The 13,026-nt window shown below is 46.7% G+C and overlaps 1 protein-coding gene and 1 pseudogene across 1 annotated transcript; one reads left to right on the forward strand and one right to left on the reverse strand.

The window, feature by feature from the left end:
• The first annotated feature begins 2,162 nt into the window (after window positions 1-2,162).
• On the forward strand, window positions 2,163-3,465 carry LOC119341034. The gene has a single exon (XM_037612931.1). The coding sequence runs from the start codon at window positions 2,301-2,303 to the stop codon at window positions 3,315-3,317; it is 1,017 nt and encodes a 338-aa protein (XP_037468828.1). The 5' UTR covers window positions 2,163-2,300; the 3' UTR covers window positions 3,318-3,465.
• Window positions 3,466-3,909: 444 nt separating this feature from the next.
• LOC119335966 lies at window positions 3,910-11,613 on the reverse strand (annotated as a pseudogene).
• Between the last annotated feature and the right edge of the window lie 1,413 nt (window positions 11,614-13,026).

The raw sequence follows: 13,026 nt of genomic DNA on the forward strand, positions 1-13,026 counted from the left end.
TAGCGTCGTATCAACTGCTCCATTTCTCGGATAAGATAATATATAGGAGTATATAAAATGAGAACCGAGCTGCTCCATTGCTCTTTCTCTTTGGCAGTACTAGAAAAAGAAGGCCGGTTTTGGACAGAAATGCCTTTTAGAGCTCGAGCTCCTGCGATCCCACTTTTTTTTTGAAAAAAATGTATTTCTAAGTTTCAAGAAAAAATGATTTCGTTACACTAGTTCATATGGGTTTTTTTTTCGTGAGAATCTTAATTAGTTCATATGGTTGAGTGTACTGGTTTCATCACTATGAACCCCTTGCGGAGAAATAGAGTTTCAAGATTAAGCAATTCAATTTCCGCATAAGTATTTTTTTTAAAAATCCGCATAATTATTTTTTCGCGAATACGCAAAGCTTGCGTATCATTGCATTGATAAAAAAAGTAAGAGTGAATACAGGCAGTAGTACAACACATGGCACGAACGCAGAAGGCGTAAACATGGTGCACGGAGCAGAGACATGGGATGCTCAACCCAGACACAGACACAACACAGCTAAACTCGCCACCCTGTAAGCAGCCCAAACCAACCGAACATGACAACCAACATCTCTAAATCCACTGCCGAGGACACCGCAAACAAACAAGACGGCGCCTTCATGAAGGAGAACGACGCCGAGACGCCGTCGCCGCCCGATCTGGATAACCGGACCTAGGGTTTTCCCTGCTGCTCGAAGAGGGGCACAGATGACGGCCATGGCAGCGCCTCCAAGAAGGTGACGGTACCCGTAGGTGTCGCTGCTGCCAGCATCGAAAGATCGAGCAAGGATTTCGCCTTGGCTAGATTCTGAGCAATCCCAAGCCGTCGGAGCAAGATTCCGAGAAGAGGAAGCCAAGTCCTCAGTTGAAACTGCCACCGTAGGAAGGGGAGCTGCGTCCGCTGCCGAAGGAGGCACCAGACATCGCCGGACATGAGAGCTACAGATCGGGCGGAGGGGGGGGCATGGAGGTGGGCAAGGTTGGGCGACCGGGTGGATGACATAGGGGAAGCGAAGGTGGTCGGGGGACCCGGACAAGCCAAGATTTGGAGAGAACGCAAATCTGGGCCGCCGGGACCGGAGCCGCAGGGGCGCAAACGTGCCAAAGGAGCCGGAAGGAGACGCAGCTCCAAGAACACGCCTAAGCCGGAGCCGCACCGGGATGGACACCGGCCAACAAGGACATCTGCAGGGTGGGTTGCGAAGCCACCAAGATGCTGACAAGCCGGAGGAGCTGGAAGGGACGCAGCTCACGCGGGGGGCCAGATCTGGAATCGCATTGGACAACCATGGACAGGGGAGGGAAGCGCATGTCCATGAATTCCAGGGACAAAGCCGCACCTGCAGGCTAGGAATCGCGCAAGGGGATGGCACGCCGGGCGCACTCCCGGCCGGGCGAGCTGCAGAGGCAGCTGCCGCCGGGTAACCAAGGACACCGTAGATCCGTAGCTCGAGGGGAAGGGAGCGGGTGGGGCAGATGCCACAGCACGAACGGAGGGAGCTGCACGTCGGAGGAGGCCAGGGGCCCAGCACGGCCGTGCTGACCAGCCCTTCGTCGCCGACGGCGCAGGGATGGGCGGAGGTGGACGGCGTTTTGCACCATATGATCGGGGTACCCCTATCTCATCTTCTTCCTCTTGGGAGACCGGTGCATACCTTCCTTTTCCTCATCCTTCTCGCCATCTCCCTCCTCGTGGATTTTTCGGTCTCACCATCGCCAAGTCAAGGCATTACCACATTGTCACTAGGTTGTCATTACCTCGGTAACAGTTTCGGTTAGCTCCCCTCCCCCTCCTCATTCTTCGTCCTCCTTCCTTCACTCATGCACTCCCTCCACTAGTTCGGGCAAGCGTTCACTATCAAGAATGAAGACTGAACGCTCGCGTGGTAAAATTTTCCTCTCACCTTCAGGAGTAAATATTCTTTCTTTAATTTTAGTATAAAGTTGGGTTATCTATTTTGGAACGGAGGGAGTACATAGAAATGAGTGTATGTGCGCATGTATGAGCATGTGTGTCTGCCTCTGCACTGTGTTGAAAAAAGGGATAATATAATGCTGCATTTCATCTGAGTGCTGGTACTAATTAACAGCCAGCATCCCCCCTAAATATAGGAGATCATTTCCCTCCATTGGTGATTAACCTCTCGTAGCTCTGGCCGGAACCTCCTCCGCTCGCTCCATCCTTCCCGGCGCGCCGTTTCGAGCCCTCCGTCGAGATGGCGGCATCCTACCGCCGCCGCCACATGCCACGGAGCTAGCCCTCCAGAAAGAGAGGCAGCAATGGCGGTCCCATCGTCGTCCTTGTTGTCGTCGCTGCTGCTCCTCGCGCTCCTGCTGCATCATTGCTCCGCGGCCCAGGATCACGGCAGCGCCGCCGTCATCGTCAACATCTCGGCCCTCGAGGACGTCGTCCGCGACCGCGCGTTCGAGCTGCTCCACCGCACCGACAAGCTCGTGGGCGTGCCCCTCACGGCCTGCCCGTCGCCGTGCGGCCTCGTCGAGGTCCAGGCCTCGGCGCTGCGCGTGCGGAGCAGCTCCCTCTGGGCCGACGGCGTCAACGCCACCGCCGCCGACACCGCGGGGTTCACCGTGCCGCCGCGCGTCGTGCCGTCCCCGTTCGCCCGCCGCGTCGACGTCGTCTTCGAGCGGTTCGTCGGCGGCAACTCCTCGTCCGGCGCGCTCTTCGCCGCGCCGCCCGGGTACGCGCTGGCTGCCCCCGTGGCCGCGCTGCTCGCGTACGACGTGTCGACCGGAAACAACGGCAGCAGGGCTGTCGGACTCCGGGCGCTCGGCGCGCCGGTCCGCCTGGAGTTCGGGTACCTCGCGCCTGCGGCGGCGAACGGGACGCCGCCGTTTAACGCCACGGCGGCAAGGTGCGTAACCTTCGCGGTGGACAGCGGGAAGGCCAAGGCCGTGGCCACGCACGCCATGGCGTCGGACACCGCGTGCACGGTGACCGGCACGGGCCACTACGGCGTGGCGGTGCGGCTGCAACCGCCACCGCCTTCGCTGACGCCGCCGACGCCGCAGCCGCCTGCAGCGGTGCGGGAGCGGTGGTGGGCGTGGATGGCGGTGGCCGGCGTCGGCGGGGTGGTGGTGGTGGGCTTCCTGGCGGCCACCGTGGTCGCGGCGGTGCGGTGGAGCAGGAGGCGCAGGAGGGAGGAGATGGACCTGCGGGCGCTGGCCGGGGAGGAGCTGGGGAGGATGGCGGTGCGGGGGAGCAGGATGCCGGCGGCGAAGATGGTGAGGACGCGGCCGGAGCTGGAGGACGGGAGCCCCATGGCGTGGCGGCGCTAGCTCCTCCGCCGGTCGCACTGTCGCCGCCTTGATTAACTAGGTGTACCTTTTTTCTCAGCATCAGATATTCAGACTTGTATTGTTGTTGTACAGTATTACACACAGTACTTTGTAGTACTCTATATATATATATGATATTTTGTGTACACTCGGGTTAAAAATGTACATTGAAATAGGTAGGTTATTATCTTGAGAGCAACATCTCACTGCATGTTCTTGAGAACTAGCAGCAGATTGCAATAGACTGTCCCACTTCATTTACTGAATCTAATAAGTTGCTGTTCTGATGCTCCATCCAGGATAGAACAAAACTCAAAACTGTGACTGAAATATAGTGCTGATATGCACATTATTTGGTGTCACCAAATTCACAAGAAGGAACATCTGGCCATGAAAAAAAATACATACACATTACATGCATGGCTATGAAAAATACATCATCATTTCTTCTCCTAAGAACTTCGAACGATTTAACGATGGTGATAGCAGGGTTACAGATTTCCTCCCATTTTATACTTCTATATTTGTTTGCTGGAGCAAGAAACTGGGATTTACTCTGTTCCAACTTCAGTGCTTGTGAAGAGCGGCAACGGTCAACAAACATAAGCTCAATTGTACATCACTCAAAATTTAGGTAACAATACATAGTTAACAAAGTTACAGAGAATTACTGCACGACGGCACTGCGTCTTCTTCAGATTCCAAATAGAGATGAACTCCTCCGGAGTACGAGAACAGAGTGCCGTATATCTGTTCTCCAAGCATGTCCACTCTCTGAAACTGATTATTGTACATCTCCTGAGAAACTGCTGCAGTGAACACGTATCATCAACAATCTCTACTAATTGTTTCCGTTCGATGTGTATGACCAATACTCGTTGACCAGTTCGCGGAAGAGAGATCCTTCAGTTTCCATGAGCTTCGCAGGTTTATCATACTCCACTGCTTTCCCTGGAAGTGTTCATATATAGCCACTGAAAAAAATAGCGCGCTATAACGCCGCTAATAGCACGTATAGCATATAGAGAATTGTCTCGCTAAATAAATCAATGTATAATGCCTCGCTAATAGCACGCTATAGCGCGTTATAGCACGCTAATAGCATATTTTCAGGGGCCACGTTATTTTCTGTAGCGCGCTATTTTTTTCATTGTATATAGCTCATCAGCATGGAATATGGAAATCTATGATGCGGTCCAAATAAGTGGACGATAAGACAAACATACCATCACTCATTGCAAGTACCATATCGCAGTCCATAACTGTTGGGATACGGTGCGCGACTGTAATAACGGTGCAATGTCTGAATTCTGTCCGGATTGTTTTCTGAAGGATCGCATCTGTCGCGTTGTCTATAGAGGCCGTGGCTTCATCAAGAACTAAGATACGGCACCTTCTCAAAAGTGTGCGACCCAAACAAAAGAGCTGCCTTTGGCCCATGCTCCAGTTTGACCCGTTTTCCGCAACTGTATGGCAAGATCTTGATTAGTACCATACACTATGCTAGCAACTGGATGTAACCCATTCACCTAGGAGGCTAGGACAACTAACAGTTGACAGATTTAGTGGCGCATGTATTTTGAATTTTGAAATGGTGGAGCAGAATAAAATAAACCCCAGAGACCAAATTATATATAGATAGAGTGAGGTGTCCTACCAAGTGAATCCAATCCCTGTTCCTTCTCCTGGACGGCTTCAAGAAGTTGACATTTGTCAAGAACCTGCGACACAATAGCATATAACTAATTTAGTGATTCCTTTTAAGACGCATGTATGCCATAAACAGAGAATGGCGACTTGTCATTACGACCCCATAAATCTGTTTATTAATCCTGATTAGATAAGGTGCTTATTTTTCTGAAATTGTAGATATATTACACGTCTTACCTCCCATATTTGTTGATCCGAGAACTTCCCAAGAGGATCCAGATTATATCTTACTGTACCCTGAAAAAGTGTTGGATCTTGGGGAATGATGCCCAAACACGAACGCAGGTCATGTAAGCCATCATAGTGATGTCCACAGAGTCAATACTTATTTTCCCTCCAGCAGGTTCAACAAGGCAGAACAATGCACCAATTAAAGTTGTCTTGCCACTTCCTGTTCGACCAACTATACCAATCTTGTCTCCACCTTCAAACTTGCAAGTGATACCATGTAGTACAAGGGGCGCGTCTTCCCTGTACCTAATCTGTCAAATGAAAATAAATCACATGAAATTGTTAGAATTTCTAAAGGGTTTCACCTGGTCAAGTGCACATGTACATGTTTAAATTTGATTACCTTCAAATCTCTAAGCTCCACACTGCCGACTTGGGGCCAATCTGGTGCCGGACGGTTTTCTTCAATAACTTCTGGTTCACTTTGTATGTCCATGTAGTGGTTCACCCTTTCCACAGATATTATTTGATTCGCAAGGCTGCATTGCCTTTGAATAGAGTTAACAAGAGTATTATTTAGGGAAAGACCATAAGAGAATGCCATTCCAACAAAACCTGCACAAGTATGAACGGAAGTAATTAGTTTTCTGATGGGCAATGTTAATTTCTTCATAAACTGGATGATATTACATAACTGTATTTCCAATGAGTTTGGCACATAGACATTGGGCATATAAAGTGTTGCTAAAGGGAAAGTTGGATATATATACCACTAGGGTTTCGAGCCATTCACGGTTATCTAGTAGGCTTTCTTATCACAAGCTTAACCTTCATAACTCAATACCAGGAACCTATCAAAACAGAGGGGAAAAAATTCTTTGCAGTGCATATAAAATTCATTGCACATCTGATGCATGCATATAAAATTCAGTGCACATATTTGCAGTCATAGAGCTTGTAAGCAACCATGACTTTCTCAAAAATGTGTAACTTGTGATTGTAGTACTTCAGATAAGATACTTACCGGGGCTAAAAGTTCCTTGAGGAAGAAGAGCCATGACAAAAGCAGAAGAAAGAACCGCAGCACTCATTGTTTCCAGGCGCTGAATCAACCATTCAGTAGCTGCAGAATTATAAAAGTATGGACTAGCATTCTTGTCGACTAGCTCCAAATTTTGAGCAAAGAAACGATCTTGTTCCTCAAAGGCACGTATTGTTATAACCCCTGAAATCGATTCACCTAAGTGATTTGCTAGGGCAGACTTGGTAGTGCCATTAATCCGCATCAATTCCTTAGCTGAGGCTAAATAGTACCTCTAGAAGACCAAATATAACAGATCTCAGTCAATCAGAATTGTGAGAAAACATCAGATAAATTAACCCCATCGGTGAAATTCAGCAGAGTAGATCATTCGGGAAATGAAATAACAATAGAAAGGGGGTTTAGCCATGCAGAAATAAAGTTAGATCAATCACCTGCAACCGAATTGCCAAAAATATCATCGGCAATGATACAAACAGAACTTGCCATGTAACAACAGCCAATACTACCAGATTGCTATATGCAGTTAAGCTGGCACTAAAGGTAAACATGAAGGCAAATGGAACATCAAGATCAATGATACTCAAATCTGAAGAGACCTGCAGGGGATAATCCATCATTAGAAATGCATGTCAAACAGAACTGTAATTACCATAACTGTCATTTATTTCAGGCTTTTCTTACCCGGCTAAGAATCCTGCCTAGAGGAGTAGAATCAAAAAAGGTCATAGGTGCACGGAACAATGAATTGAGCAACTGGGAAAACAAGGATCTTGAAGTCTGGACTCCGAGAACAACGAGGAACAAAGATCGTGATAGCACAAAGAAAATGGTGCAGATTCCGATAACAATGTACACAGAAATTAACTTCAGTGTACTAACACGAGCATTTTGGACATTAGCAGCCATCCATGAATTCTGTGAAATTTGACCAGCTAAGAAAATTATGTGACAAATAACAGAAAGAGAGGCATACAAGAAGCCTTTGTTCTGGCGCAGGTAAAGCATATAAGGCTTAAGACCTGTATCCCCTGATTCTCTTTCCTCTCTCTTGATCAATTGATCTACTGGTGATGGCTTCACAGCCTCTGTATATCTGTTTCCACGAATATCACCTGTCTCTTTTCTTGGTATTTCCATTACTCTTTGAGAGGCCATACTACTAAGATTTGAATCACTAACGGTATCATTATGCGCATTTACAAGGTCCATAAATTGTTGACAGTCTGCCAATAGATCTTGATAAGGTGCAGACCGAATAACCTCCCCATCTAACATTAACTGCAGAAAATTTCCACTAGTCTTAGATGACATCAATAAATAAATAAAGATCACTATAAACAAACATAAATCATAAGAGGAGGGTGGGTGTGGGGGGTGGGGGGAGACAGACCAGAATGGAGTCAAATACAGGTAGAAAATCCACTTGGTGGGTCACCAAAAGAACAGTCTTGTCTGATAAAATGCCCATGACATAATCCTGTCAAACAAGCAAGAGCTTTATTAAACAGTTCATAATAAAATAGGAATACAATCTACTCCTGCTGATATGATGCTTACATTAAAGAGACTTGTTGCTGTATGGGCATCGACAGCACTGAAAGGGTCATCAAGAAGATAGATGTCTGCATTCTGGTATAGTGCACGAGCAAGCTGAATACGCTGCTTCTGACCACCACTAAGATTTACTCCTCTCTCTCCAATTTGAGTAAGGTCACCGAACGGCAACATTTCAAGGTCCTTGACCAATGAGCACCTTGCAAGTGTTTCGTCGTACATTTGCTTGTCCATCAAAGATCCAAAGAGGATATTATCTTGTACAGTTCCTGTTTGGATCCATGCAGTCTGAGAAACATATGCTATTTTCCCGCAGACTTGAATCTGAAATATGTACACGAAGGTTAATGATTTGATATAGTTCTTACAGAAAAAGGAAACAGCAACTAATAATAACAACTTGGTAAAACCTAACATGATGCACTTGTCGACAGGCTGTATTTCTTAGAGTAAATTCCACTTTGAACTACATATTTTTCATACTGACACTTTGGACAAGAATTTCTTTTTTGTGACACACTGAATCAGATTTAAGGGCCCCTATGGATCGCATGAATTAGAAAACATAGGGATAGGAAAAAGACAGGATCGAGATGTCACATACTGTAGATTCCTTCAGGATCTCAAAACACAAGAATTTTGCACATGTGCTCAAAAAATAAAAACATGAATGGACTTCTCAAAGGAAAAATAAATGAGGCTTGACTTCATGTTGAGATTTCAATGGAATTTGGGGAATATGCATTTTACAACCCCAATTCTATGATCCAAAGGGCCCTTATGGGAAAATTTCCTAATGATTGAAATCCTCTCAAATTCCTATGAAAATCCTACAATCCAAAGAGGCTCTAAGCACAAATATTGCAGTTTGAGCCAGATTTAAAGATCATTCCGCATGTTGACATGTTTGTCATGCCTGTCATGCTGACTAGACGGTAAAAGCTGGCATCTATTTGTTGACATGGACGTCAATGATGCAGCTTTTTGACAAGATTGTCTGTGTGGCCTTATTACAATTACCACTTCTGAATTTTGCACCTTAGTCCCTCAAAATTCAGGACACCTCTACATTCTCCCGAGAGAAAGAGTGTCTGGTGACCTAGTGCACATTTTCCTAACATGTGGGCAGACCTTTTAGGCTTTTAGGATGGGATGAGACTTGGATTTTTGGTGCTTGAATCTGGTTCAATGTGTCAAAAAAAATTGTTCAAACTATCAGTCTGACAAATATGTGGTTCCACGTGAAATTTACTCTTCTATTAAGTATGTCAGCAGGCTGTACTTTGATAAGATAATTAGTAACTAGCCAGCTACGATTTCTCAAGCCCAAAGAGCAATTTTATGTTTCCATTGTACAATTAATATCACCTTTGTACTTGTAATAGAATGGAAAGTTTATTATGGTACATAACATACAATCTAATAAAAAGGGAGATAATCAAAGTAAAAGCTGTGACATGACATACGGTATTTTTAGTGCATGAAAAAAAACATGGGTTACATAAAGTACATGTATTCGAGATAAAAAAATTTACTCCCTCCGTTCCTAAATATAAGTCTTTTTAGAGATTCCAATATAGACTACATACAGAGCAAAATGAGAGAATCTACACTCTAAATTACGTCTATATATTCATCCGTATGTAGTCCATATTGAAATCTCTAAAAAGACTTATATTTAGGAACGGAGGAAGTATATCATAACCTAAATAATGGGTAGCTGTTTGATTTTCTTGTTTCATACAAAGCGAAGGCAATAGAAAACCATACCGTGCCTTCAGTTTTGGATACCTCTCCGAGTACAGCAGCCAAAAGGGTTGACTTTCCTGATCCCACCTCTCCACAAATTGCTACCTTTTCTCCAGTTTTGATTGTCAAATTTATGTTCTTTAGAATTGGCCTTGATGGATTCCCATCCCACGAGAAACCACATGAGTTCATCGCTATTGGATAATCGATGCTCACACAGTATTTCTTCCCAATTTGCCGGTTCAGCTCTGGTGCATCAAGAAACTTCGATATCCGAGTGAAAGCAACCTTAGCTTGTACCACAACTGCAATAACGTCTGGTATTGACCTAACTGGATCTTGCACGAGACGCAGAGTTGCCACAGTTGTGAAGACATTGCTAGCGTCAAGAGGGGTTTTCAAAAGATAGCATGTTAGAAAGGTTGCCGCCGAAACCAAAACAGGTGATGACCAAAACAGGACACTGTTGTAAGCCCTCCTAAGCTGGAATGCTGACAACCACTTGTACTCAACCTCCCTTAACCCCTCTATGACCTTCTTGAAGTGAGCTTCCCATGCATAAAGTTTCAATACCTTCATATGAACTAAGGATTCAGTCATGGCCTTCAATCTAACATCTTGTGCTTCCATAAGTTTACTCTGAAATTTGTGCTGGAGTTTGGCCAAAGGAGCATTGCAGAGTACGGTGATAATGATGACAACCAGCGATGAAACCATTGCAGCACCAACTGCGTTATACAGAATTGCCAGAGCAATGCAAAGTTGAACAGTTGTTGTCCATGTTTGATGGAACCAGTATGGGAATTCCCCAATCCGGTAGGCATCGACAGTCACATAGTTCATAATTTCTCCAGAAGAGTGCTCCATTTTTGCTGCATTTGATAGATTCTGTTGCTTCTTATAAATAGCTGCTGACAGAAATGATCTTACCTGGAGTCCTAATCTCCGTGTGCGGAAATACCACTGTCTCTGCGACAACGATTCACAGCATTTGCAGACAAACAATGTGGCAGTCAGCACAAAGCCTTCATACTTAAAGGTTTCTTTCCCAATTGATGCATTGATGAATGCTTTCAGAAGCAACGGGCCTGCAGATAAGGTAAGAATCTTGAGCAAAGCAAAGAAACCTGAGACCATGATTGCACGCTTGTGACAAGAAACAATAGTCCAGAAGAATGATGGTGCAGCATGTGACTGCAACTGCTTCTTGCTATCCAGCTTCTCCATGAACATCAAGTACTGGCTTTGTGCTCGATCTTTAGGGCTTAAAAGTGGAATGTCTTTGTCCTCAAGGGGCTTCTCATAACCCATCTTCAGTAAAGGATTCAACCACCAAAATGACATTTCGCTGAGGAAACCAGCTTTAGCAAAGGGAGTTACCTCATTCTCTGAATTAGCTACCTCACCTTCTGTCTCCATGCCCAGGGGCTTATATAAACCATTTCCGGCTCCTCCATAAGCCTCTTCCTCGTGGCTGTGCAGAAAGCCATAAAGAAGGAAGATTATTGCACCTGGTAGGGACAGAACATCTAAGCAAGCCTTGATGGTGATCGCTTTCTCTGCAACGATGTGATGAGCCGAGGAACAAGAGATGAATGCCGCATAGATGGCCAGCACGACAGACCAAAATCGAACGAGTGCAGCTCCAAGAAATCGAGGCCTGATGCTGAAAGCGAAGCTGGCAAGGATCAAACAGAATCCTTGAGATAATGTCACGAGCCACCAGTGCGGCAGGTAAACAGGAGAATCCAGACTGAAGAAGTTCCCCAGCATCCACAGCCCTAGGCCAAGATAAACCAAACCTAGGCAGCCACTGAAAACCACTGCAGCCAACTGCAGCGGTGAGCTGGGTGTGGAAAGCTGCCGCGCAGACGCTCTGCTCCTAGGAATTTTGACAAGCAGGTGGAGCGCGAGCGCGAGTATGAGCAGCGCGCCGGCGCCAAACCCCACCAGATGATTCGTGCAGGTGGAGGAGTCGAATATTTCGTTCCATGCACATGGGAGTGCATCTTGGTTGGAGCATACCGGGCTCCCACACAGGTTCATCATCCAAGAACCTGAAGCAACGGCCAAGTATTAATGGAGTGAGATTCTTAGCTTGCTTAGTCCTCATCAATCAACAAAGAACAAAAAATGTACTGTATGCACGAGTGACCGTCAGCTAACTAAACTACATCAGGAATTAAAGCACACACACAGCGGCAGCATAGAAAAGACTGACAAGTAGCCACAAATCCTGCCAGTACTGAAGAAATCAGGACAATGCGCGGAAGGGAAAAGCACAAACCTAAATTTAATCCCTTCTCTCTTCCTCCTCCTCCTCCTCGCCGTCGCCGGCGGCCCTGGGCTTATCAGTGCCTCGACGGGCCGTAGCTATTGGCCTTTTCATCAGCGGGGGGCGGGGGACGGAGCGCGTGCGCGCGCTCGTCACTGCTGGCGTCGGGCGTGGCGTGTCCGACGACGCCTCCCCTCCGCCCCCAATGAGGTTTGCTGCCGTCAACGTATTTAATCTGCATTTCGCAGTCGAAGTAGATCCACGAAATTGCTCAAGGCGCCGGCGAAGTTTCCTCAAGAGTCAGTCGTCCACTGCAGGTCAATTTGTAAAGAAATGCGAGGCAATGTGGCGACACGCGCCCCTCCTGTGGTTGGCCTGCGGCGGTGAGGGGGGCGGTGGTGGGCGTGGACCCTGGCGGATGGCGCCGGCGGGGTGGCGGCGGTTAGTTTCTTGGCGGTTTTCGTGCCCGGCGCCGTGCGCGGTGGAGGGAGGAGATGGAGCTGCGGTCAATACAACAGAGGGTGTTAGGGCATGTACGTACAACAATGTCCAGTCAGCTGTCTGGAAGGAAGGACAACTAGGATTTTAAATGACGTGGAAGAGAGAGAATGAAGAGAGAGAAACAGTCTGTCGGTAGAATTACCAACGATCTGTAGCCCTGAAAATCAGGTTGCTACAGGCGGCTTTTTACCGTTGTATGGAGTGCCGTCTGCAAAGCTTCCGGGAACTGCCTCCTTGAGCGGTGGATTAGTCTTCCACTCCTCCATGTTTTAGAATGCTACAGACAGTAGAACAGTCAGTCTATTGTACGTGGTGTTTTTACCTCTATCTATAGTTGAGGTGGAGTGTCGCTACAGACAACCATTGTCTAAACTAATGTACATGCCCTTAGGAGATGAACAAGAACAGAGAGAAAAAAGGAAGAGTGATTTTTTAACACGGTACAGACGGAGCTCATGCGTACGCGCATACACTCACCCTTATAAACACATATGCACACCCTATTCCTATGAGCATCTCCGAAAGACTGAGTCCACATATCATCTTCAGATTTATGAAATCACCGTAGGCGCCTCATTGTCGACGGGATTGTCTCCTTTCACTAATAGCGCATTGCGAAAAAAGAAAAATGAATTGCATAGAACACCGGGAATAGCCAATGGTACACGTACCAACGTGGTTACAAAATTGCTAAGTAACCTTCC

Source organism: Triticum dicoccoides, chromosome 7B (assembly GCF_002162155.2).
Source record: "Triticum dicoccoides isolate Atlit2015 ecotype Zavitan chromosome 7B, WEW_v2.0, whole genome shotgun sequence".
NCBI lineage: Eukaryota > Viridiplantae > Streptophyta > Magnoliopsida > Poales > Poaceae > Triticum > Triticum dicoccoides.

Bases quoted from the DNA above. Each gene is read 5' to 3' on its own strand.
- LOC119341034 (XM_037612931.1), top strand. From the start codon at position 2,301: ATGGCGGTCCCATCGTCGTCCTTGTTGTCGTCGCTGCTGCTCCTCGCG.